General features: G+C 51.5%; 1 protein-coding gene across 4 annotated transcripts in view; it reads left to right on the forward strand.

Annotated features, from left to right (window-relative positions):
- Positions 1-1402: 1402 nt before the first annotated feature.
- Positions 1403-23197, forward strand: part of acaca (acetyl-CoA carboxylase alpha) — a 34130-nt gene continuing 12335 nt past the window's right edge. Inside the window, exons 1-37 of one of the 4 annotated variants that reach the window (XM_047019985.1) lie at positions 1403-1611; positions 2938-3166; positions 5386-5530; positions 5620-5758; positions 5997-6106; positions 7007-7088; positions 7535-7633; positions 7753-7859; positions 8025-8135; positions 8213-8422; positions 8566-8736; positions 8968-9129; positions 9944-10107; positions 10223-10373; positions 10460-10563; positions 10777-11004; positions 11922-12072; positions 12370-12504; positions 12686-12832; positions 13007-13195; positions 13282-13382; positions 13456-13544; positions 13808-13932; positions 14457-14570; positions 14946-15059; positions 15155-15244; positions 15531-15649; positions 16686-16709; positions 17235-17360; positions 17947-18081; positions 18337-18439; positions 18603-18710; positions 18806-18862; positions 20836-20877; positions 21405-21620; positions 21760-21915; positions 22153-22377. In XM_047019985.1, the coding sequence (XP_046875941.1) occupies positions 2967-3166; positions 5386-5530; positions 5620-5758; positions 5997-6106; positions 7007-7088; positions 7535-7633; positions 7753-7859; positions 8025-8135; positions 8213-8422; positions 8566-8736; positions 8968-9129; positions 9944-10107; positions 10223-10373; positions 10460-10563; positions 10777-11004; positions 11922-12072; positions 12370-12504; positions 12686-12832; positions 13007-13195; positions 13282-13382; positions 13456-13544; positions 13808-13932; positions 14457-14570; positions 14946-15059; positions 15155-15244; positions 15531-15649; positions 16686-16709; positions 17235-17360; positions 17947-18081; positions 18337-18439; positions 18603-18710; positions 18806-18862; positions 20836-20877; positions 21405-21620; positions 21760-21915; positions 22153-22377 (4749 nt within the window). In that variant the 5' untranslated portion in view covers positions 1403-1611; positions 2938-2966. Of the gene's footprint in view, positions 1612-2937; positions 3167-5385; positions 5531-5619; positions 5759-5996; positions 6107-7006; positions 7089-7534; positions 7634-7752; positions 7860-8024; positions 8136-8212; positions 8423-8565; positions 8737-8967; positions 9130-9943; positions 10108-10222; positions 10374-10459; positions 10564-10776; positions 11005-11921; positions 12073-12369; positions 12505-12685; positions 12833-13006; positions 13196-13281; positions 13383-13455; positions 13545-13807; positions 13933-14456; positions 14571-14945; positions 15060-15154; positions 15245-15530; positions 15650-16685; positions 16710-17234; positions 17361-17946; positions 18082-18336; positions 18440-18602; positions 18711-18805; positions 18863-19253; positions 19299-20835; positions 20878-21404; positions 21621-21759; positions 21916-22152; positions 22378-23197 lie in introns of all 4 variants that reach the window. The other 3 variants (XM_047019986.1, XM_047019987.1, XM_047019988.1) reach the window with 3 other exon arrangements.

Here is a 23197-nt window from a genome sequence, read left to right on the forward strand (position 1 = left end):
TAGTAAACTTGTTATATTAGCCTATATTAGTTTTCAAAAAATACATTTCAAGCTTATTTACGATTTTGGGGGTAAATTTTCAGTTTGCAGATGTTAGGCCTACTGTTTTAATCGTTTTTTTTTTTTATTCATGTAATGCAATATGATTTAATGCTTAAAAATATCCCTAGAAGGAAAAAACTTGAGTGGAAGTTTAAGTCATAACAGTCGTATTGATATAACTGTTTCAAATGTGAGGCTGCCACGTAGCCTGTGTTGGAGAAAACGGAACACATGTACCCGCGTTACATCTTCAGAATACAAAATGATGAGTAACTGTATTCCGTTACAGTTACAATTTAAATAGTTGGTGTTTAGAATACAGTTATATTGTTGAACCATCACAATGAAGGTGAATCACCCATGCTAAGGTGTTGATTGCAAAACATCCATAATGATATGAATATCCACAAGGGGGCAGTGTTGCGCTGGTTTTTATGATATTCACACCAAACTCAGAATTCGTTTTTACCAAATAATTTTTGCCCTACAGTGTCTCAGAAATTTATCAGTCAGGGTCAATCTGAGTGTGTTGAGGGTTATCCCCCCCCCCCATCACTATTATGATAGTGACTTCATTATTATTTTTTTGCGCCCTTTCTTGTTTTTAACCTGTAGCACTTTGAGATTTTACCTTAATATAAAGTGCATTACAAATAAAATGATTGCTATTATTATTACTACTATTGTGAGACTCAAAATATGTGTTAGAATCCAGACAGAATGGACCAGCCTAATCCTGTCAGGTCTCTGACAATCTGTATTCCTGCTCCAGTTTGGTGGTTGAATAAGGAAAATAGATGCTCAAAACGAGTGTCAGTGCATTGCAAATAGTCTGTTGTTAGTCAGCAGTCTGTTGCAAGTCCTCAGACACAGTTTGAGCAACACATGTTTGGGTCAGTTCCAGGACACAGCAGATCATGACCAGCAAACATGCTGCATCTAATTGTCCAAAGCCTCTAGGTACGTTACCCTAACATGTGTATATTGGTGATTTCAAAATACTCCTGGGCCACGTTCCATCAGCACTAAGTGCAATCACAAGCGTAATCTTGAAATGTTTCAATGTAATATACCAGAAATGTAGTTTTTTTCCCTAAAAACGTGTATTTTAACATCTTAATTAAATACTAATAATGGCTTTTTTACATTTTTATTTTGGTGTGTAGCATTGGAGTCGTAACAAAATTAAGGAAAGTCCCTTTAACTCGTCAGACGGCCAGGCACGTGGCTGGGAGGGAGGTTTTTATTGGGCACACCTCCTCTCAATATCAGCCTGCCTCTAAAGGGAGTTCTGCAATATGTTTGGTTCCTTGCCAGCAGTGCAGTAGCGTGATTGGCTAATGAACTCAGTTCAGAGTGGAACGACCAGGAGTAACCTACGTCAGCATCATATCGCACCACCGCTACTGTCAAAGCGTCTGTTGTAGTCGTGTTAGCTCATCATGATGTGAGTTTTTGTCAAAAGCGATTGGAAAAACACGTCAGATGGATCCCAGAAGAAATTGAACCTATATGAATCAGTCGTTTGGAATCAACTCTTCAGGATTGCTGGTCGATTTATTTCCCACGGTGAGTTAGCTTGTTATCTAGTGCGATAACAAGAAGCAAGTCATGTTTGTCTGCTTCTGCCGGGTACTAGTACTGTACTCGTTCTCAACGTCGATATCTAGCTAGCTAGTCCAGCCATCAGCGATCTAGCAGTCCCTATAAGCTCATTAGCTAGCAATCTAGTGGTATTGCTAGTTAGCTAGCTAACGAACAGCAAATAGCTAGTCTAGTTAGCTTGCTAACTAACAGCAGTGTTGCTGATAGGAATTTAACAGAAAACATGTGCTTGCAAATGTATAGCGCGAGTAACATTGTATGGATTTAGCAGCAGTAAGGATGAGGATCCAAGCCGTGCCGCTGGTCTGTTGTGGTCGCTGTTGCAGTTTCCTCCAGCACAGATTGGCTGTCCAGGAGAGATGTAAATTCAACGTTTGGGAATTAACAAACTGGCAAAATATATGTTTCTCGTGAATATCTAGTGAGGCATGATGCAGGATTATGGATTAAGTAATCCTGGCGTTGGCCCCATACTGAAACAATGTGTGTGTGTGTGTGTGTGTGTGTGTGTGTGTGTGTGTGGGGGGGGGGGGGGGGGTGCGCTACAGGTCGGGTTAAACAGGTCCAACAGGTAGATGAGCAAGGTGTGCCTTACAGCATACTCAATCTGGATAGTCACCTATTAGTAACGGTGTATGTTTGTTGGGATTTCGTAAATATTCTCTACCGAACATGGCATTTAAAACCAATGTAGTTAATTTACTGCCAGATGGATGGCGATGTTCAGTGTGAGGGTTGCTGCTGCAGTAGCCTAGCTGTAAAGAGCATGCAGCCTGGAGCATGCAGCCTGGATGAGGTGATGGTGGCATGGCAGTAGCCTAGGTGTAAAGAGCATGCAGCCTGGAGCATGCAGCCTGGATGAGGTGATGGTGGCATGGCAGTAGCCTAGCTGTAAAGAGCATGCAGCCTGGAGCATGCAGCCTGGATGAGGTGATGGTGGCATGGCAGTAGCCTAGCTGTAAAGAGCATGCAGCCTGGAGCATGCAGCCTGGATGAGGTGATGGTGGCATGGCAGTAGCTATCATCAGTCTAGAGAGCACGCAGCCTGGATGAGGTGATGTTAGCATGGCAAATTACCCTTTCAGGTCAGCATAGTGGGTTTTGCAATAGTTTCACATACAGATGCTTCATCAGCTAGACTTTGCACCCACTGATGCAACCTGTCAAATGTTGATAAAAGGTGGATGCCAGGATGATCCTGTGTTACATGTTAGCCCCCCCCCACACACACACACACACACGCACACACACGTCCTCCCTCCTTATATCTGAGCGCCTCTCCCTCCCCAGTGTTAGCCTGCTGCCCGTGACGCCCCACCATGGCCCAACCGGACCAGAAGCCCGCTGCCCTGCTCTCCCACTTCACGGTGGGCTCTGTGTCGGAGGAGAACTCTGAGGACGAGGTGCTTGGGAGGCAGGAGGAGAAGGAGCGCTCCCTGTCCCCTTCCTCCTCCGTCAGCTCCGACAGCACCTTCGAGATGGGCTTCGACCACGTGGACGGGCCTTTGCACAACCTGAGGTTTGTTTAACATACACAAGTGGTTCCGTTATTGTAGAACAGCTTGTTTATTGTTATAGACATGTTGCATGGGGACAATGGTATAGGACATGTTGCCATGGGGACAGTGGTTAGAGCATTTGACTGCAGATGAAGAGGTCACAGGTTCAAATCCCCCCTGAACATTGAATTGGATTTACAGTACAGAAAAAAGTATATTCTTTACTTGAATATTGTCTTAATATATATCTTTTTGACTTCTGTAATTGTGCAGCAGTATAAAAGTGAAATGTCGAGAACATTTTTGTTTTCAGTTTTGTCATTCCATTGTTTCTTTAAGCATTTTTGCTTTACTTCAAAATATATATTTCTGCCCTAAGACTTTTGCACAGTATGGTATATGAAACTACAAATAAGAGACATCCTTTAGTTATGTCTGAAATGTCGTGAAATTGCTCAATGTAAACTCTGGATCAGTTCTGAGCTGGTTGTTTGCTGGGCGCCTCAGCTGGGTGTGAAGAATGTGGCCTAACCAGCTCCCAGCCTGCCTCAGAGAAACTGTGGTTTCTGGAAGCACAGCCCTGCTTGTCCCCCCGCCAGTACCCTGCTCTCTCCCTCTTCTCCCCTCCTCTCTCTCCCCCCTCCTCTCTCTCTCCCCCCTCCTCTCTCTCCCCCCTCTCCCCTCCTCTCTCTCTCCCCCCTCTCCCCCCCCCTCTCTCTCCCCCTCTCCCCTCCTCTCTCTCTCCCCCCTCTCCTCTCCTCTCTCCCTCCTCTCTCTCCCCTCCTTGAGGGTTAACCCTAACCCAGTGTCTAGCAGGCGTTCAGTTGGCATGAGTGAGGGTTAACCCTAACCCAGTCTCTAGCAGGCGATCAGTTGGCATGAGTGAGGGTTAACCCTAACCCTATGAGTAAGCTCTCTGCGTAGGCCAGACAGAGGACCAAACTCACCTGAGGTTAGGTCTGGCTGAAGTTCAGGGTGTTGGGTTAGGGTTAAATACTGGGCAGTGACTGTCTCTCTCACCTCCCACAGTCCTCTCTCTCTCATTCGTCGAGGGCTTGCCCTGCCCAATCAGCTGCTGTTCTCCTGAGGTCCAGACAGAATGGAACAGACATGTTAACTGTCCAGTTCTGCTGGCTACTTGACCTGTCTTGTGTAATACTCACTGGAATTGCTTAAAAAGCAAACATTTCACCTGGTGAAATTTTCATTTGGGATTTTGAAAAGCAGATTTTGAACCTACCTTGATTGATTATTATGGTTGAACACATTTCCTCTTTTGATCCAAGGTCAGTGAAGACTGGAAGCTGAGTTTTATGAGATGTTCTGATCTGCTGTTTCTTCCAGTAGCCCTCTGATCTCTAATGTGATATGGGTGCCATCCAGTCCACAAGAACTTCACCTGATCCGTCCTGTCTTGCAGTCTGTCCATTAACAAACTCTCAAACATGCATGAAGGACATGCCTTTTCTGACTTCCCGGTTCCTGATGATTATGAAGGTGTTTGGGGGACTTTAGTTCTTATCTTCGGGTAGGGGCTAGGTTGGTTAGGAATGTTGATGTGGGCATCTGTGAAGCCGTCTGTGGCTAAGGGCTGAAAAGAAGACCATATGAAGGGCCCAGCTGTGGTACGGGGCCACAGGCAAGCAGGGCCACAGGCAAGCAGGGACACAGGCCCACAGGGACACAAGCACGCAGGGACACAGGCAAGCAGGGACACAGGCCCACAGGGACACAGGCAAGCAGGGACACAGGCAAGCAGGGCCACAGGCACGCAGGGCCACAGGCAAGCAGGGACACAGGCACGCAGGGACACAAGCACGCAGGGACACAGGCAAGCAGGGACACAGGCAAGCAGGGACACAGGCCCACAGGGACACAGGCAAGCAGGGACACAGGCAAGCAGGGCCACAGGCACACAGGGCCACAGGCAAGCAGGGACACAGGCATGCAGGGACACAGGCACGCAGGGACACAGGCACGCAGGGACACAGGCACGCAGGGACACAGGCCCACAGGGACACAGGCCCACAGGGACACAGGCAAGCAGGCACGCAGGGACACAGGCATGCAGGGACACAGGCCCACAGGCCCACAGGGACACAGGCAAGCAGGCACGCAGGGCCACAGGCACGCAGGGCCACAGGCACGCAGGGCCACAGGCACCAGGGACACAGGCACGCAGGGCCACAGGTGAAGGGGGGGGCAAGGCTGTGTCCTTCTGATACTGAATGAGTGTCAGTCTGTCACACAGGCCCAGCATGTCGGGGCTGCACCTGGTGAAACAGGGGAGAGACCGCCGCCGCATGGAGCTGCAGAGGGACTTCACCGTCGCCTCCCCAGCAGAGTTTGTCACACGCTTTGGGGGCAACAAGGTCATCGAGAAGGTAGGTAGTCCTCAGCCCTGGGGTCATGCTGGGGTCAGTAGTAGGGGTGATGGGGGTGATGGGGTCATAATGCTGTATCCCTCCCTCAGGTCCTCATCGCCAACAACGGTATTGCCGCGGTGAAGTGCATGCGCTCCATCCGCCGCTGGTCGTATGAGATGTTCCGCAATGAGAGGGCCATCCGCTTCGTCGTCATGGTAACCCCTGAAGACTTAAAAGCCAATGCAGGTGAGGGGGTAGGGCTGCAGAACCCCTATTGGTTTAGCTCGTCAGTTAACAAGTGACTCCTGGTCTAACTCAGCAGACAGAATGTTCCCTGTGTTCTGTACATGAGTCATGCTGCTCCAGGGTCAGGGTTACATAAGGTCTGACAATATTGCAAACAAGCAAACACTGCATGTTGTGCCAGACATGCATTGTACACAGTGATGACAAATGTAACATTTTCCTTGACTGTAATCCACAGAGTACATAAAGATGGCCGACCATTATGTCCCTGTTCCCGGAGGGACCAACAACAATAATTATGCCAATGTGGAGCTCATTCTGGACATCGCTAAACGCATCCCTGTGCAGGTGCACTGAAACACCACGCTTCTACCACTCTTCTCAGTGATTCACAGCAAATATAAAAACATCTATCACCAGTATTTGACTTCTTGGGTGTAGATCCTCTCTCATTGAGATGTGGACCAATAGGAACTCTGCTGGTGTAGCTAATTGGTCCACCTGGGAGAAGGACATGTTCATGATTACTTATCTCCCCCTCTCCCCACTCTCCTCCCCCTCGCCCCACTCTCCTCCCCCTCGCCCCACTCTCCTCCCCTCCCTCTCCTCCCCCTCGCCCCACTCTCCTCCCCCTCGCCCCACTCTCCTCCCCTCCCTCTCCTCCCCCTCTCCCCACTCTCCTCCCCCTCGCCCCACTCTCCTCCCCTCCCTCTCCTCCCCCTCTCCCCACTCTCCTCCCCCTCGCCCCACTCTCCTCCCCCTCGCCCCACTCTCCTCCCCTCCCTCTCCTCCCCCTCGCCCCACTCTCCTCCCCTCCCTCTCCTCCCCCTCGCCCCACTCTCCTCCCCTCCCTCTCCTCCCCCTCGCCCCACTCTCCTCCCCCTCGCCCCACTCTCCTCCCCTCCCTCTCCTCCCCCTCGCCCCACTCTCCTCCCCTCCCTCTCCTCCCCTCCCTCTCCTCCCCCTCACCCCACTCTCCTACCCTCCCTCTCCTCCCCCTCGCCCCACTCTCCTCCCCTCCCTCTCCTCCCCTCCCTCCCCTCCCCCTCGCCCCACTCTCCTCCCCTCCCTCTCCTCCCTCTCACCCCTCTCTCCTCCCCCTCACCCCTGTCTCCTCTCCCTCCCCCCTCTCTCCTCCCCCTCCCTCTCTCCTCCCTCGCCCCTCTCTCCTCCCCCTTGCCCCTCTCTCCTCGCCCCTCTCTCCTCCCCCTCCCCCCTTTCTCCTGCCCCTTAACCCTCTCTCCCCAGGCGGTGTGGGCTGGGTGGGGTCACGCGTCAGAGAACCCCAAACTCCCTGAACTGCTTCATAAGAACGGCATAGCCTTCATGGGTAAGAACCCTTAATTTTTATGAGGTGAGTGCTAGGTTTTGGGGTTAAGGTTAGATTTGTTAAGGTTAGTGATTGGGGGAAACTGGATTTTGAATGGGACTGAATTCTGAGTCCCCATTAACAAAATGTGTGTGTGTGATCGTAGGTAGCCTGTTGAGATGTGTGTGTGATCCTAGGTAGCCTGTTGAGATGTGTGTGTGTGTGATCGTAGGTAGCCTGTTGAGATGTGTGTGTGTGTGATCGTAGGGTTAGGGTGTGTGTGATCGTAAGTAGCCTGTTGAGATGTGTGTGTGTGTGTGATCGTAGGGTTAGGGTTAGGGTGTGTGTGATCGTAGGTAGCCTGTTGAGATGTGTGTGTGTGTGTGTGTGTGATCGTAGGGGTTAGGGTTAGGGTGTGTGTGATCGTAAGTAGCCTGTTTAGATGCTGGTCTCTGCTTTTCTCCCAGGTCCTCCTAGCCAGGCCATGTGGGCGCTGGGGGACAAGATCGCCTCGTCCATCGTGGCCCAGACAGCTGGGATCCCCACCTTACCCTGGAGCGGGAGAGGTACGCCTGGATGCTGCCCTGAGTGTTGACATTCTAATAGAAGTGTGGGAAGGTACTGACTGTGTCCATGTGTGTGTGTCTCAGGGAAGGTACTGACTGTGTGTTGGTGTGTGTCTCAGGTCTGACAGTGGAGTGGACAGAGAGTGATCAGAAGAAGAGGGTGATCAATGTTCCCCCGGAGGTGTATGACCTGGGCTGCATCCAGGATGTGGAGGCAGGATTGAAGGTCTGACCTAATGGATAACACTCTCACACTCTCATGCTCTGGTCCGGATGCTTCTCTAGGAGGAGGCTAAGCTGTGTGTGTGTGTGTGTGTGTGTGTGTGTGTGTGTGTGTGTGTGTGTGTGTGTGTGTGTGTGTGTGTGTGTGTGTGTGTGTGTGTGTCGCCAGGCTGCAGAGGAGGTGGGCTACCCTGTGATGGTGAAAGCTTCAGAAGGCGGCGGAGGGAAGGGCATCCGCAAGGTCAACACAGCAGACGACTTCCCCAACCTCTTCAGACAGGTGAGAGACGCCTCACCACCAGGGGACGGTCGGTGTGTATGTGTGACCCCTTGCTGACCTCTGACCCCTAACCCCAGGTCCAGGCGGAGGTTCCGGGCTCGCCCATCTTTGTGATGCAGCTGGCCAAGCACGCCCGGCACCTGGAGGTCCAGATCCTGGCCGACCAGTACGGCAACGCCATCTCCCTGTTCGGCCGGGACTGCTCAGTGCAGCGACGCCACCAGAAGATCATTGAGGAAGCTCCTGCCACCATCGCTAATGGAGATGTGTTTGAGGACATGGAGAGGGTAGGAGACGTGTATATATATATATATAGTTATGTACTGCATAATACTGTTATATGATTAACATATGTACCTGTGTACCTGCACAGGTGTATTAAATATTAATCTGTACAGTGACTGTCTGTATTGTGACTGTGTGTCCCCAGTGTGCTGTGAAGCTGGCTAAGATGGTGGGCTATGTGAGTGCGGGGACGGTGGAGTATCTCTACAGCCCAGACAGCAGCTTCTACTTCCTGGAGCTGAACCCGCGCCTGCAGGTGGAACACCCCTGCACTGAGATGGTGGCCGACGTCAACCTGCCCGCCGCACAGCTGCAGGTGGGGCGGACTGTGTGTGTGTGTGTTCATTCTCACATCAGAGCGCTTCACCACTCCTGACGGCTAATTCTACCTCAGTTCTCCATCAGATTGTATCAACTTAATTACTGCCAAAACATTTTGAAGCCCTATACTCTTATAATAATAAGTCAATTGGAGTATTAATGGAAAAAACTAAAAAGCAACTTGAGAAAGAAGCAGTTAGCTGATGATTCTCCTCTAACCCGCCAGATCGCCATGGGGATCCCCCTGAACCGGATCAAGGACATCCGGATGCTGTACGGAGTGCAGCCCTGGGGAGACTGTCCCATCGACTTTGAGGCTCTGTCCACCTCCCCCTCACCCCGGGGACATGTCATTGCCGCCCGCATCACCAGCGAGAACCCAGACGAGGTGACTCCTTCTTCCTCTCCTGTGTTCACAGGGTTAGGGTTAGGTCACAGGGGATCCAGGGTTAGGTCACAGGGTTAGGTCACAGGGGATCCAGGGTTAGGTCACAGGGTTAGGTCACAGGGGATCCAGGGTTAGGTCACAGGGTTAGGGTTAGGTCACAGGGTTAGGGTTAGGTCACAGGGTTAGGTCACAGGGTTAGGGTTAGGTCACAGGAGATCCAGGGTTAGGTCACAGGGTTAGGTCACAGGGTTAGGGTTAGGGTTAGGTCACAGGAGATCCAGGGTTAGGTCACAGGGACAAGTCACAGGGTTAGGTCACAGGGTTAAGTCACAGGGTTAGGGTTAGGTCACAGGGTTAGGTCACAGGGGATCCTGGCCTTCATGGACTGGACAGAGGAGAGACTAGTGTTAACAGAGAGGAGAGACTAGTGTTTACAGAGAGGAGAGACTAGCGTTTACAGAGAGGAGAGACTAGTGTTAACAGAGAGGAGAGACTAGTGTTTACAGAGAGGAGAGACTAGTGTTTACATAGAGGAGAGACTAGTGTTTACAGAGAGGAGAGACTAGTGTTTACAGAGAGGAGAGACTAGTGTTTACAGAGAGGAGAGACTAGTGTTAACAGAGGAAAGACTAGTGTTTACAGAGAGGAGAGACTAGTGTTAACAGAGAGGAAAGACTAGTGTTAACAGAGGAAAGACTAGTGTTTACAGAGAGGAGAGACTAGTGTTTACAGAGGAGAGACTAGTGTTTACAGAGAGGAGAGACTAGTGTCAACAGAGAGAAGACACTAGTGTTAACTGTGTTTTGTCCACCAGGGTTTCAAGCCCAGTTCCGGCACTGTTCAGGAGCTGAACTTCCGCAGCAACAAGAACGTGTGGGGCTACTTCAGCGTGGCGGCGGCTGGGGGGCTGCACGAGTTTGCTGACTCCCAGTTTGGACACTGCTTCTCCTGGGGGGAGAACCGGGAGGAGGCCATCTCGTAAGCTCACCCCTCCTCAGGTCCACCAGGGCCCTGAAACTACAGACAGCACACAGGCCCCACATCCCTTATCCTAGATACTGATACTGTCTGTATGGTGACCGTGTGTGTGTAGGAACATGGTGGTGGCTCTGAAAGAGCTGTCAATTCGAGGAGATTTCAGGACCACGGTGGAGTATCTCATCAAGCTGCTGGAGACAGAGAGCTTCCAACACAACAGCATTGACACTGGCTGGCTGGACCGACTAATCTCTGAGAAGATGCAGGTAGAGTCTGAACACAACGAGCTGGGCTTGGAGAATCCTGTAGTGTTTGTGTTTTAACCAACGTGTGTGTGCGTGTGTGTGTGCAGGCGGAGCGTCCCGACACCATGCTAGGCATCGTCAGCGGGGCTCTCCATGTTGCTGACTCCAATCTCAGGAACAGCGTCTCCAACTTCCTTCATTCTCTGGAAAGGTACTGTAGTGATGTTTTAGAAGAGATACTGTAGTGATGTTCTAGAAGAGGTGTAGTAGTGATGTTCTAGAAGAGGTGTAGTAGAGATGTTCTAGAAGAGGTACAGTAGAGAGATGTTCTAATAGAGGTGTAGTAGTGATGTTCTAGAAGAGTTACACTAGTGATGTTCTAGAAGAGTTACAGTAGAGAGATGTTCTCTCCTCGTGTCTCCAGGGGCCAGGTCCTCCCAGCCCACACGCTGCTCAACACTGTAGAGGTGGAACTCATCTACGAGGGCACCAAGTACATCCTGAAGGTGACCCGCCAGTCCCCCAGCTCCTACGTGGTGATCATGAACCACTCCCTGGTCGAGGTGGACGTGCACAGGCTGAGTGATGGAGGCGTGCTGCTGTCCTACGACGGCAGCAGCTACACCACCTACATGAAGGAGGAGGTGGACAGGTGAGGTTCTCTTCTGATGGGGCTTGGAGGCACCTTTACTGGGCAGATGGTCTGCAGATGCAGACACTTTCCTCCATGGGATTTGGACAGGGGCGTAACCATGGTTTAGACATTGGGGGGGTCCAAATGAATACCCTTCCCCATGAATTCTTTTTTTGTTAAGTGCATTGCCTACAATTCTATATTTATTCATGACAATTCGCACATTTAGAACATAGTTTCGAGGACAACATTGACCATTTGAATTCACATCTAAAAGGAATAGTGTAATTTCTCCAAGACAGTGACTGCCTGCATTGTGACCACGTAATTCTATCAGAAAAACAGCGACTCATGCTTTTATGAGGCTACTCGTTTTATTTGCTTACACATTTAGCTAGCTATCAAGTTACTCACTGTCTGAAAAAAATAAATGCGTATGCTTGGCTGCTGGTCCAGTTTTCTCCGCTTTTTAGTTAACCTCAAATCCTCCATTACTCTACCTCCTCTCTAACAAGTTAACCAACGTTACTTTCTTTGCGCTCAACTGACTGACGAAAAAGTGTTAGGTAACCATGACAATGCAGAACGACGCAAGGTGGATTCAAACGAAATCACACAAGTGTACAATTCGGAGGGGGATTCACACACTTATGTTTTTCTTAACAAACGGAAATAAATTGAAAATAAATAAGACTTAACAAGAGACCGATCCATTGACAGGGTTCATAAGAGGAGAACATATATTTAACATATTTTCTGCTGTATATTGGGGCAAACAGATTGGTATTTTCTCAATATTGGGGGTGACACGACCCCCCCAAAGATTGCGTGGTTACGCCCTTGGGTTTGGATACAGAGGGGTGGGTATCATTCTGTGTACCGTGTCACCATAGGTACCAGACGTGTGTGTTAGAGTCGTGTGTGTTCCCCCTCAGGTATCGTGTCACCATAGGGAACAAGACGTGTGTGTTTGAGCGAGAGAACGACCCGTCTGTGTTGCGCTCGCCGTCGGCAGGAAAGCTGATCCAGTACAGCGTGGAAGATGGAGGCCATGTGTTCTCTGGGCAGTGCTACGCTGAGATAGAGGTGAGGGAGCGGAAGGGCCGAGAGAGGTGGGGGGGGGTAATGCAGGTGATGAAGACTCTAACAGCAGTGTGTGTGTGTGTCAGGTGATGAAGATGGTGATGACTTTAACAGCAGTGTGTGTGTGTGTGTGTGTGTGTGTCAGGTGATGAAGATGGTGATGACTTTAACAGCAGTGTGTGTCAGGTGATGAAGACTCTAACAGCAGTGTGTGTGTGTTTCAGGTGATGACGACTCTAACAGCAGTGTGTGTGTGTGTCAGGTGATGAAGACTCTAACAGCAGTGTGTGTGTGTTTCAGGTGATGAAGATGGTGATGACTTTAACAGCAGCAGAGTCGGGGTGTATCCACTACGTGAAGCGTGCTGGGGCGGTGCTGGAGCCCGGCTGTGTGATCGCTAAACTGCAGCTGGACGACCCCAGCAGAGTCCAGCAGGTGGGAGAGGGGGGGGGGGTGTTGGGGAGGTGTTGCACCATGTAGCTGGACGACCCCAGCAGAGTCCAGCAGGTGGGGGAGAGAGGGGGGTGTTGGGGAGGTGTTGCACCATGTACCGCAGACGTTCCCCTTTCTATACTGAGTGGTTCTAAGTGTGTGTGTGTGTGTGTGTGTGTGCCAGGCGGAGCTCCACACAGGCCCCCTGCCCTGCATCCAGGCTGTGGCTCTGAGAGGAGAGAAGCTGCACAGGGTGTTCCACAGCACTCTGGACCACCTGGTGCACATCATGAGTGGATACTGTCTGCCTGAGCCCTTCTACAGCACCAAGGTGGGTCCATATCGCTCTCTGTCTTTCTCTCTCTGTGTTTATGTATACGTGTGTATATTTATGTGTGTGTGTGTGTGTGTGTGTGTGTGTGTGTGTGTGTGTGTGTGTGTGTGTGTGTGTGTGTGTGTGTGTGTGTGTGTGTGTGTGTGTGTGTGTGTGTGTGTGTGTGTGCAGCTGAAGGAGTGGGTGGAGCGTCTGATGAAGACCCTGCGCGACCCCTCGCTGCCCCTGCTGGAGCTGCAGGACATCATGACCAGTGTGTCTGGACGGGTCCCCCCCGCTGTGGACAAGGCCATCAGGAAGGAGATGGCCCAGTATGCCAGCAACATCACATCCGTGCTCTGCCAGTTCCCCAGCCAGCAGGTCTCTCTCTCACACACACACACACACACACATTCTTCATTCTAGTTAGGTACTAGATGAAGGCTGAATAATCTGTTTCCTCCCAGATCGCTAACATCCTGGACAGCCATGCTGCCACCCTGAACAGGAAGTCAGAAAGGGAGGTGTTCTTCATGAACACCCAGAGCATCGTCCAGTTGGTGCAGAAGTAAGCTCTCCTCCCCTCCCCATGCTCTCAATGTGTATCAGTCATACACTGACGTGTGTGTGTGTATGTCCAGGTACCGCAGTGGGATCCGGGGCCATATGAAGGCAGTGGTGATGGACCTTCTCAGACAGTACCTCAAAATAGAGGTCCAGTTCCAGAATGGTGAGAGAAATGAACTGTCATATGTTTAGATATTAGGGACAGGAAGGATGTCCGTACTGATGTCGAGACCGTTGAAACGTCCCCACCAGTGTTTAACAGCACAGCCTGGCAGTGTTGGCATATAGGGTGATGATAAACCGACCCTGTTCTTTTTTTTGACTGACATCTTTGTCTTCAGCCAGACCAGTAGTTTTTCAGTTTTCCCACACGAGGGCGCTGTTACACTAACTGTGCTTCCTGTCTATCCTGCGTTGCTGCTCCAGGACACTATGACAAGTGTGTGTTCATGCTGCGTGAGGAGAACAAGGGGGACATGGCCACCGTGCTCAACTACATCTTCTCCCACGCTCAGGTCACCAAGAAGAACCTGCTGGTCACCATGCTCATTGTACGTCTTAGCAACTCGGTCCTGAACCTCCGGGGTGGGGGGATCTGAACACTGAGCTGTGTGTGTGTGGGGGGGGGGGGTAGTGTATCTGAACACTGAGCTGTGTGTGTGTGGGGGGGGGGGTAGTGTATCTGAACACTGAGCTGTGTGTGTGTGTGGGGGGGGGGGGGTAGTGTATCTGAACACTGAGCTGTGTGTGTGTGGGGGGGGGGGTAGTGTATCTGAACACTGAGCTGTGTGTGTGTGTGTGTGGGGGGGGGGGGGGGTAGTGTATCTGAACACTGAGCTGTGTGTGTGTGGGGGGGGGGGGGTAGTGTATCTGAACACTGAGCTGTGTGTGTGTGTGGGGGGGGGGTAGTGTATCTGAACACTGAGCTGTGTGTGTGTGTGTGGGGGGGGGTAGTGTATCTGAACACTGAGCTGTGTGTGTGTGTGTGTGGGGGGGGTAGTGTATCTGAACACTGAGCTGTATGTGGGGGGGGGGGGTAGTGTATCTGAACACTGAGCTGTGTGTGTGTGTGCAGGACCAGTTGTGCGGCAGGGATCCCACCCTGACAGACGAGCTGATGACCATCTTGACTGAGCTCACCCAGCTCAGCAAGACCACCAACGCCAAGGTGGCCCTGCGGGCGCGCCAGGTCAGTCCTCCTACCCTCACCATGTCCCTCCTACCCTCACCATGCCCCTCCTACCCTCACCATGCCCCTCCTACCCTCACTATGCCCCTCCTACTCTCATCATGCCCCTCCTACCATCACTATGCCCCTCCTACCCTCACCATGCCCCTCCTACCCTCACCATGCCCCTCCTACCCTCACTATGCCCCTCCTACTCTCACCATGTCCCTCCTACCCTCACTATGCCTCTCCTACCCTCACCATGCCCCTCCTACCATCACTATGCCCCTCCTACCCTCACTATGCCCCTCCTACCCTCACCATGCCCCTCCTACCCTCACCATGCCCCTCCTACCCTCACTATACCCCTCCTACCCTCACCCTATCTCTGTCCAGGTGCTCATCGCCTCCCACCTCCCCTCCTATGAGCTGAGACACAACCAGGTGGAGTCCATCTTTCTCTCAGCCATCGACATGTATGGACACCAGTTCTGCATCGAGAACCTGCAGGTAGCGACCCTAGACTTGTCTGTCTATCTGTATGTATTCAAACTCAATTATATGTTGTTGAATCACTCTCTACATTTCTCTCTCTCTCTGTGTAGAAACTCATCCTGTCGGAGACGTCCATCTTTGATGTGCTGCCCAACTTCTTCTACCACAGCAACCAGGTGGTGAGGATGGCCGCCTTGGAGGTGAGAGACCAGTAGTGCTGTATCAGTAGTCCTACCTCAGTAGTCCTACCTCAGTAGTGCTGGATCAGTAGTCCTACCTCAGTAGTGCTGGATCAGTAGTCCTACCTCAGTAGTCCTACCTCAGTAGTGCTGTCTCAGTAGTCCTACCTCAGTAGTGCTGTATCAGTAGTCCTACCTCAGTAGTGCTGTATCAGTAGTCCTACCTCAGTAGTCCTACCTCAGTAGTCCTACCTCAATAATCCTACCTCAGTAGTCCTACATCAATAGTCCTGTATGTTTCCCCCAGGTGTACGTGCGGAGAGCCTACATTGCCTACGAGCTGAACAGCGTCCAGCATCGGCAGCTGAAAGACAACACCTGTATTGTAGAATTCCAATTCATGCTGCCCACCTCTCACCCCAACAGGTAGGTGACCCCGCCCTGCAGCCCTGCAGCCCCGCCCCTTCACCACTTCCCCCCCCACCTTTTAATGCCTCCCTCCATGTCCCATCCTCCCTGCTTTGTGTTGACCCTGTACTGGGACTCCTGGAGAGCAGCTGTTGTAGCAGAGCTGCTCTGACTGTCTCCATAGCCATAGTTAGGCACTGGGTTTCTGGTTTCATCCAATCAGAATGCTGGATACGAGAAGAGTTAAGAACAAATAGACTGCATCTTTACAATGTCATCACCAGTTGACCAGTGAGAAACTTCCTCCTTGATCCGGCTGCACATAGGCACCCGTCTTCCACCAGTTCCACTCGGATAGTTCAGAGTGGTTGTGTTCAGAGTGGTTGTGTTCAGAGTGGTTGTGTTCAGAGTGGTTGTGTTAAGAGTGTTGATGTTGGGAGAGGAGACGTCAGTCCAGGTTGTGATTGAGTGACTAACCATCAGGGTAAGGGTTACCCTAACCACCACCAGACCTCCGACAACGTTTCGGCTGCAAGTGTGTTTAACGTGTTAGTTACAGGCATGGACGGACTAACAGCAGCATGTGGCTGCATGTGTGCCCTCCAGGAATGAACGGACCTGAGAATACGCCTGTAGAACAGCTTGACAAAGCTCATGTTGCATGTTGTGGAGGGGCAGTCATGGTGACGTGGGTTTAGATGTTGATATTATTCTAGCACATTCCCACCACTCAGCCTCTCTCACCCCGGGTACAAGGGCGAGATACATAGTCTCTACAGACTGCTAACAGGAGTCAGGCTAGTTGTTGATAGTTGACCATATTTAAAGTAAAACATTGATTCACTGTTTTTTTTGCTGATCCTTTGGATGTTTTTTGTAAGTGTTAAGACAGATGCGCACAGGCACACACACACACACACACACACACACACATACACACACACACACACACACACACACACATACACACACACACACACACTCAGCACCCTGACTGTCGTGTCCTCTTCTTGCCTGCCACTAACCTTTCAGTAATCATGTGGTTTGATTTCAGAGGGAACATCCCCACTCTAAACAGGTAAAAACCTTTTTTTATTGACACCATATTTACTGGACTTGCAGCATGGCCTAAGTCTCTGGTGATTCTAGGAACAACACCCACTGCCTCACATTGTGAATATCAACTATAAATATAAAATAATATAAAAATTAAGATTTGTCATGATTGAGTTGCAAACCATGTTTGGCCATGCTGTTTGTTCCTGTTTAAATGTTTTTGAGTTGTCAACAAACAAACATTGTGATTTGGAGGCTGAAGCTAACTTCAGTTGATTTGTCCTGATGATTCTGATCTCTGATGAATCTGATCTCTGGTGACAGCATGGTGTCATTTGGCAGCATACCTGTCAGAAGTCCCACGTCAAAAAAAACCTTTGTGTGTGTGTCCATCAGTATGCCTGGTACGACAGGACTGTATGGCTGACTGTATTCTGTGTATGCATGCAAACATTATGGGTGGATAACCAGCTATGACTGTAAAAGAAGAAGAGTTGCTGTCCTCATCAGAAACATGCGGTTGTGTGAACTGTGCCACTGCTCTCAGGAGGCTGTGTGCTCCTGTGGCTGGCAGGAAGGCTGTGCTCAGCAAAGCACTGGCTGCTAGCGCTCTCACAGCTGAGGGGCGGAAGGGGGAGGAGGAGAGACCTCCAGCTGGCAGCTCTGAGGACAGGTCAGCCCACACACTCCCCTGTCTGGCCTCTGGGCTTGGTTGGGCATCTTCTGAGCAGACTAAACACTGAGATATCTGCATCTCACTTCACATCCTGGGAGGACTTTCTGGTGGGCGTCTGATAGCTTCTCAAGCTGCTGTTCACAGGTTCCTGGGTCTGTGTTCTGGGTCTGTGTTCTGAGAAGGGGACCGCTCCACCTCTCTGGTGTCCTCTGTCTTGGCCAGATTAACTCTGACTCCTGCTCTACCAGAGGGGAACTCTCTGACCCCTGCTCTACCAGAGGGGAACTCTCTGACCCCTGCTCTACCAGAGGGGAACTCTCTGACCCCTGCTCTACCAGAGGGGAACTCTCTGACCCCTGCTTTACCAGAGGGGGAACTCTCGGTGGCGTTTATCCACTTCTGACCTTCTGGGGTTCTGGTGTTTTTGACCCTCATTCACCACAAGTCAGAGCACTCTCTTCATTCAGATAGGGACGAGTCCAGGGACGAGTGAGGAGTCAGGACTGGGGCCTCCTGGGTGTGGTCTGTGGGCTGGGCCGGGCGAGGGTTAGGATGCTGATAGGGTTACTGTGCTCTGTTCCAGAATGTCTTTCTCGTCCAACCTGAACCACTATGGGGTGGTGAGCGTAACGGATGTGCTGCTGGACACCTCCTTCACCCCGCCCTGCCAGCGCATGGGCGCCATGGTGTCCTTCCGCTCCTTCCAGGAGTTCTGCAGGTGAGATACCCCATGGCCCCCTACTCTGGTCCCATGGCCCCCTACTCTGGCCCCCTACTCCCCTACTCTGGCCCCCTACTCTGGCCCCCTACTCCCCTACTCTGGCCCCCTACTCTGGCCCCCTACTCCCCTACTCTGGCCCCCTACTCTGGCCCCCTACTCCCCTACTCTGGCCCCCTACTCTGGCCCCCTACTCTGGTCCCATGGCCCCTAGCTGTGATGATGCCTAAACCCAGCTCTCCTCTCCCCCTGAAGGAACATTAAAGATGTTATGAGCTGCTTCTCGGACTCTCCTCCCCCCAGCCCCACCTTCCCTGAGGGGGGCAGCCCAGTGCTGTACGGAGAGGAGGACAGCAAGGTGAGGGGGGGAGCTTGGGTCCATCTATTGTACAGGTGCAAACCACTGAGAGTTCCAATCCACACTTTACTATTAGGATGCATTTACAGTTTGGCTGATTCCTTCACCGAATTTTGTGTGTGTCTGATTGCGTGCATTCATGTTTGTGTGTGTGCAAAACCAGAGCATTCAGGACGAGCCCATCCACATCCTAAACGTTGCCATCAAGACTGACAGTGACATTGATGATGACGGACTAGCCTCCATGTTCAGAGAGTTCACCCAGGCCAAGGTGGGTTGTCCAGGTGTCTGCTCCAGCGCCCCCTGCTGCTGTGGAGGTACAGTACCTCCTCCTCATCTGCCTCTCACGCTCTTCTCCTTCCCCAGAAATCCCTGCTGATCGAACATGGCATCCGTAGACTGACCTTCCTTGTGGCGCAGAAGGTACTCCCTCCCTCCTCCCTCTTTCCCCTCCCTCCATCCTCCTCCTTTCCTCCCTCTCTCCCCTTCCTCCCTCCTCCTCCTCCCTCCCTCTCTCGCCTCCCTCCTCCTCCCTTCCTCCCTCCCCTCTTCCTCCCTCCTCTCTCCCCTCCCTCCCCTCTTCCTCCCTCATCCACATGTCTCCTGCACTCCTTATCAGCTCTCCCCAATCTTCTACCCAGAGAGATCACCACAATAAGAGTCAATTATCTCACCTGCGATTGGTCCTAATTTGCATCTTAAATTTGGCTGTTTTTGTCTGCTTCCTGTCTCTTCCTGTCTGCTTCCTGTCTCTTCCTGTCTCTTCGTCTCCTCTTCCTGTCCCGTCTGGCCTCCCTGGGGGTTGGGCTCTCAGGATTTCAGGAAGCAGGTCAACTGTGAGGTGGACCAGAGGTTTCATGTGAGTAGAATGAAAGGATGTGATCTACATCACATTTGACGTTTCATTGATCCCTTTTATGCAGCGTGACGTACTCTACTGCAAATAGAATATTTCAGTGGTCAGCGTTAAGGAACGGGAGTGGAGGAAGGGAGGGGTTAGATCTACCCCCCCCATCCCCCCACCCCACTCAGCAACAATGCAGAGTATTTTCCAAGTGCATGCTTCTCCACTGATTTCAGACACACTTGGGGGGGTAATTATTAGTGTTCCCTGGTGTAGCAGGCTGGATGAATGCCAGCCTCTCCCCCTGCCCCCAGCCTGCTCGCTCCCCTCCTCAGGCAGAGAAGAACAGGCCTGATGAGATAATCACCCTCTCCTCGTACCTCCTCGTTATCTAGCTTTGTCATGAGGGGCAAAACTCCCCCTGTGAGCCCCAGCCAGCCTCCACACCTACTGTCCCACTGTGGCCCTGGGAAGTGAGGCTAGCTTTGCTAGGGTGTTGGGCCTAGGGTTAGGGAACCCTGTCCCTCCAACACCACATAGAGCCATACCTGCAGCCTCTTCTGTGAGGATTGGAGCTAGTGAGTGTGTTTTAGCATCCAACTGCATGTTGATTGACTGTAGGACTGCTGTCCTGGTCTCCCCACACCTCCCAGTATTCCAGAATGTTCTGGCGTTCTACTGGTTCCGGGGAGAATTGTTATGGTTTATTCATCCCTCAGTATGTAGCTGTTACTGCTGTGTCTGTGGATGGAATCACCTTTTGTTTGAATTAGCAAAAAACAGGGTACACCATGGTTGGCGTGGCGACGGGAAAGCAGCTCACTTTCCCCAGACAATACCCGCCTAATTGCAAAACACACTCCTCAATTTAGACCTTGGAAAGAGGCGGGAAACTGTTACAATTAAAGGACATCATGTGTTCTAGTGGCCCGGTGTCTGCCTGCCAGCGTTGCCGTGGCGTTAGGCGTGTAATTAGGCAGGTATTGTATTTACAGGCAGCTGTACTCCTCATCAGGGCGACGGCTGTTTGGCTGTAGCTCCTACAGGAGAGGGAGTCTCACCACAGCTGTCGACGCTCTGCTTGTGGTCCAGCGTCAGAGAGCCCTTTCAGAGAACCCCTGTAGTGAACCTTTTAGAGAGAACAGCCAACTTACGTGTGGCTGCCAGTCGTCTAGTCAGATTCTCACCCCTCCTGTCACTATATCCTGAGCTGGGAGCTCCATGTGTTTCGTTAGGGGTTAGGATGTGTGTAGTTAGGGTTAGGATGTGTTAAGAGTTAGGATGTGTGTAGTTAGGGTTAGGATGTGTTTAGGGTTAGGGTGTGTTTAGTTCGGGTTAGGATGTGTGTAGTTCGGGTTAGTATGTGTGTAGTTCGGGTTAGTATGTGTGTAGTTCGGGTTAGTTTGTATGTGTGTATGAACTGCTCAGAGCTCTGACTGTCACTAACCTCTAACACTCTGGAAGTGTGATGATGTGTCTCACAACACCTGAACACGTTTGTAACTTGTATTATTTCTCTCTCTTTCCCTCTCTCTCTCTCTCTCTTATACAGAGAGAGTTTCCTAAGTTCTTCACCTTCCGTGCCAGAGACAAGGTGAGTCTGCTCTCCCAGTACAGACAGACAGGTGAGGGTGAGGGGTCACTCCAGTGTGGTCCTCAGCAGCAGGGTTAGGGGTCTCTCCAGTGTGGTCCTCAGCAGCAGGGTCTCTCTCCATCCTGATAATTGATGGTTGTGTCCGGGTTGTTGCCAGGTTCACTACAAACCTCATTAAATTAATGAACTATTTAATGATGTCCCCCATTGAAGAGAAATGACACGCATTAGCAGGCTGAGATTGAAAATGTTCTCCTGCCTGGTGCTGTTTGTGGCTCTGGGCCAGGTTCCCTCCTCCCTGAAGGTGAAACAGCTCCTCCAGTGAGATAAAGGAACCCAGGAGAGAGGGTTAGGTTTCAGGGACCAACCTCCTACAGAGAACCCACGGGGGACTTTCTGTGGAGGAGGCCCCTCTCTCCCTGCTGTGTAGGACTGTGTGGTTGTGGTCTGACCATGTGGTTGTGGTCTGACCATGTGGTTGTGGTCTGACCATGTGGTTGTGGTCTGACCATGTGGTTGTGTTCCAGTTTGAGGAGGACAGGATCTACCGTCACCTGGAGCCAGCTCTGGCCTTCCAGCTGGAGCTGAACCGCATGAGGAATTTTGCCCTGACCGCCATCCCCTGTGCCAACCACAAGATGCACCTGTACCTGGGTGCTGCCCGCGTCGAGGTGGGCACCGAGGTCACGGACTACCGCTTCTTTGTGAGGGCCATCATCCGCCACTCAGACCTGGTTACCAAGGTGAGGAGTGTGTGTCTGTGGGTGTGTGTCTGTGGTCGTGTGTCTGTGGTCGTGTGTCTGTGGTCGTGTCTTTGGTCGTGTGTGTGGTCGTGTGTCTGTGGTCGTGTGTGTCAGTCTGACTGTCCCGTGTGTTGTCCAGGAAGCCTCGTTTGAGTACCTCCACAACGAGGCTGAGCGGCTGCTGTTGGAGGCTATGGATGAGCTGGAGGTGGCGTTCAACAACACCACCGTCCGTACCGACTGCAACCACATCTTCCTCAACTTTGTCCCCACCGTCATCATGGACCCCTCCAAGGTGGGCGGGGTCCCCGACACGGGGTGCCGGGGTCCCCCTGGGGGGCTGTGTGCTGGCTGACTTGTGGCCTCCAGCATAGACACGTTCACACACTGACACACACACACACATGCACTCACACACAAGCATGGCTGTTAAAGTCAATGACTAAATCATGGAACTGTCTATTACTGGGATGTCCCTCTGTGTGTGAAGCTGTTTTAGCTGTTTGCCCTTATGCTGCCCCCTGTATACCAGATCGAGGAGTCGGTGCGCTCCATGGTGATGCGCTACGGCAGCCGCCTGTGGAAGCTGCGCGTGCTGCAGGCTGAACTGAAGATCAACATCCGTCTGACGCCCACGGGGAAGCAGATCCCCATCCGGCTGTTCCTCACCAACGAATCTGGATACTACCTGGACATCAGCCTGTACAAGGAGGTCACTGACTCCCGCACCGGACAGGTGGGGCCCAAAGACCGTCAGGTGGGGCCCTCACACACACACACACACACACACCATAGAACACTCATCCCTCACCAGGCTTACGTGAGGGAGAATACACGGTATAAAAATAAATTAAACTTCCGTGCAAATTAATTAATGTAATTCGGAACTACTGTTAGATACTCGTGTTCTTTAGGGACACCTAATCCGTTGCCCCGCTTTAGCTCTGAAGCTCTGATTGGGCCGCCATGAGTCAGAGATAGCTAGCAGCACTTAGGACGAGTATGGCGAGTGGTGGCGACCGACGAGAGATGGAGGACCCGCCGGCCTCTTTAAGATCACAAGTTTGGGAAAACTTTGGTTTCCCATTCAGTTACAGTAGTACAGGCGAGAGAGTGGTGGATAAGACGAGCACTGTGTGTCGGCGTTGTTCAGCAGTAGTGGGGTATGTAAGTGGAAATACATCTAACATGCTAACGCATATTACCCCTCTGGCGTGTGCTAAATGACTACAAATATCCGACGCCATCACCCAGGTGTGCCAATCACTGGAAGGAGACAAAAAAACTGTCCAACTTCTCCTCCCTGCAGTGCTTAACCAGCCTTTAGATACACATACAAACAGGGCCCAAAAAATCACTGACGAAATTGGAAGTTACATGTCATTTTAAATGCGCCCGTATTTTCTCGTAGAGGAACCTGGCTTGTTTTGCTTTTCTCTCCATTGTACCGAACTCGTACCGAACTGTGATGTCTGAACCGCGGAATAAACCGAACCATGACTTCAGTGTACCGTTCCACCCCGAAGCACCTGGGACCATCAGTCTGAGGGATGACTCCATCCCTCCATGTCTGTCTG

The sequence above is a fragment of the Hypomesus transpacificus genome, chromosome 5, assembly GCF_021917145.1.
Source record: "Hypomesus transpacificus isolate Combined female chromosome 5, fHypTra1, whole genome shotgun sequence".
Lineage (NCBI taxonomy): Eukaryota > Metazoa > Chordata > Actinopteri > Osmeriformes > Osmeridae > Hypomesus > Hypomesus transpacificus.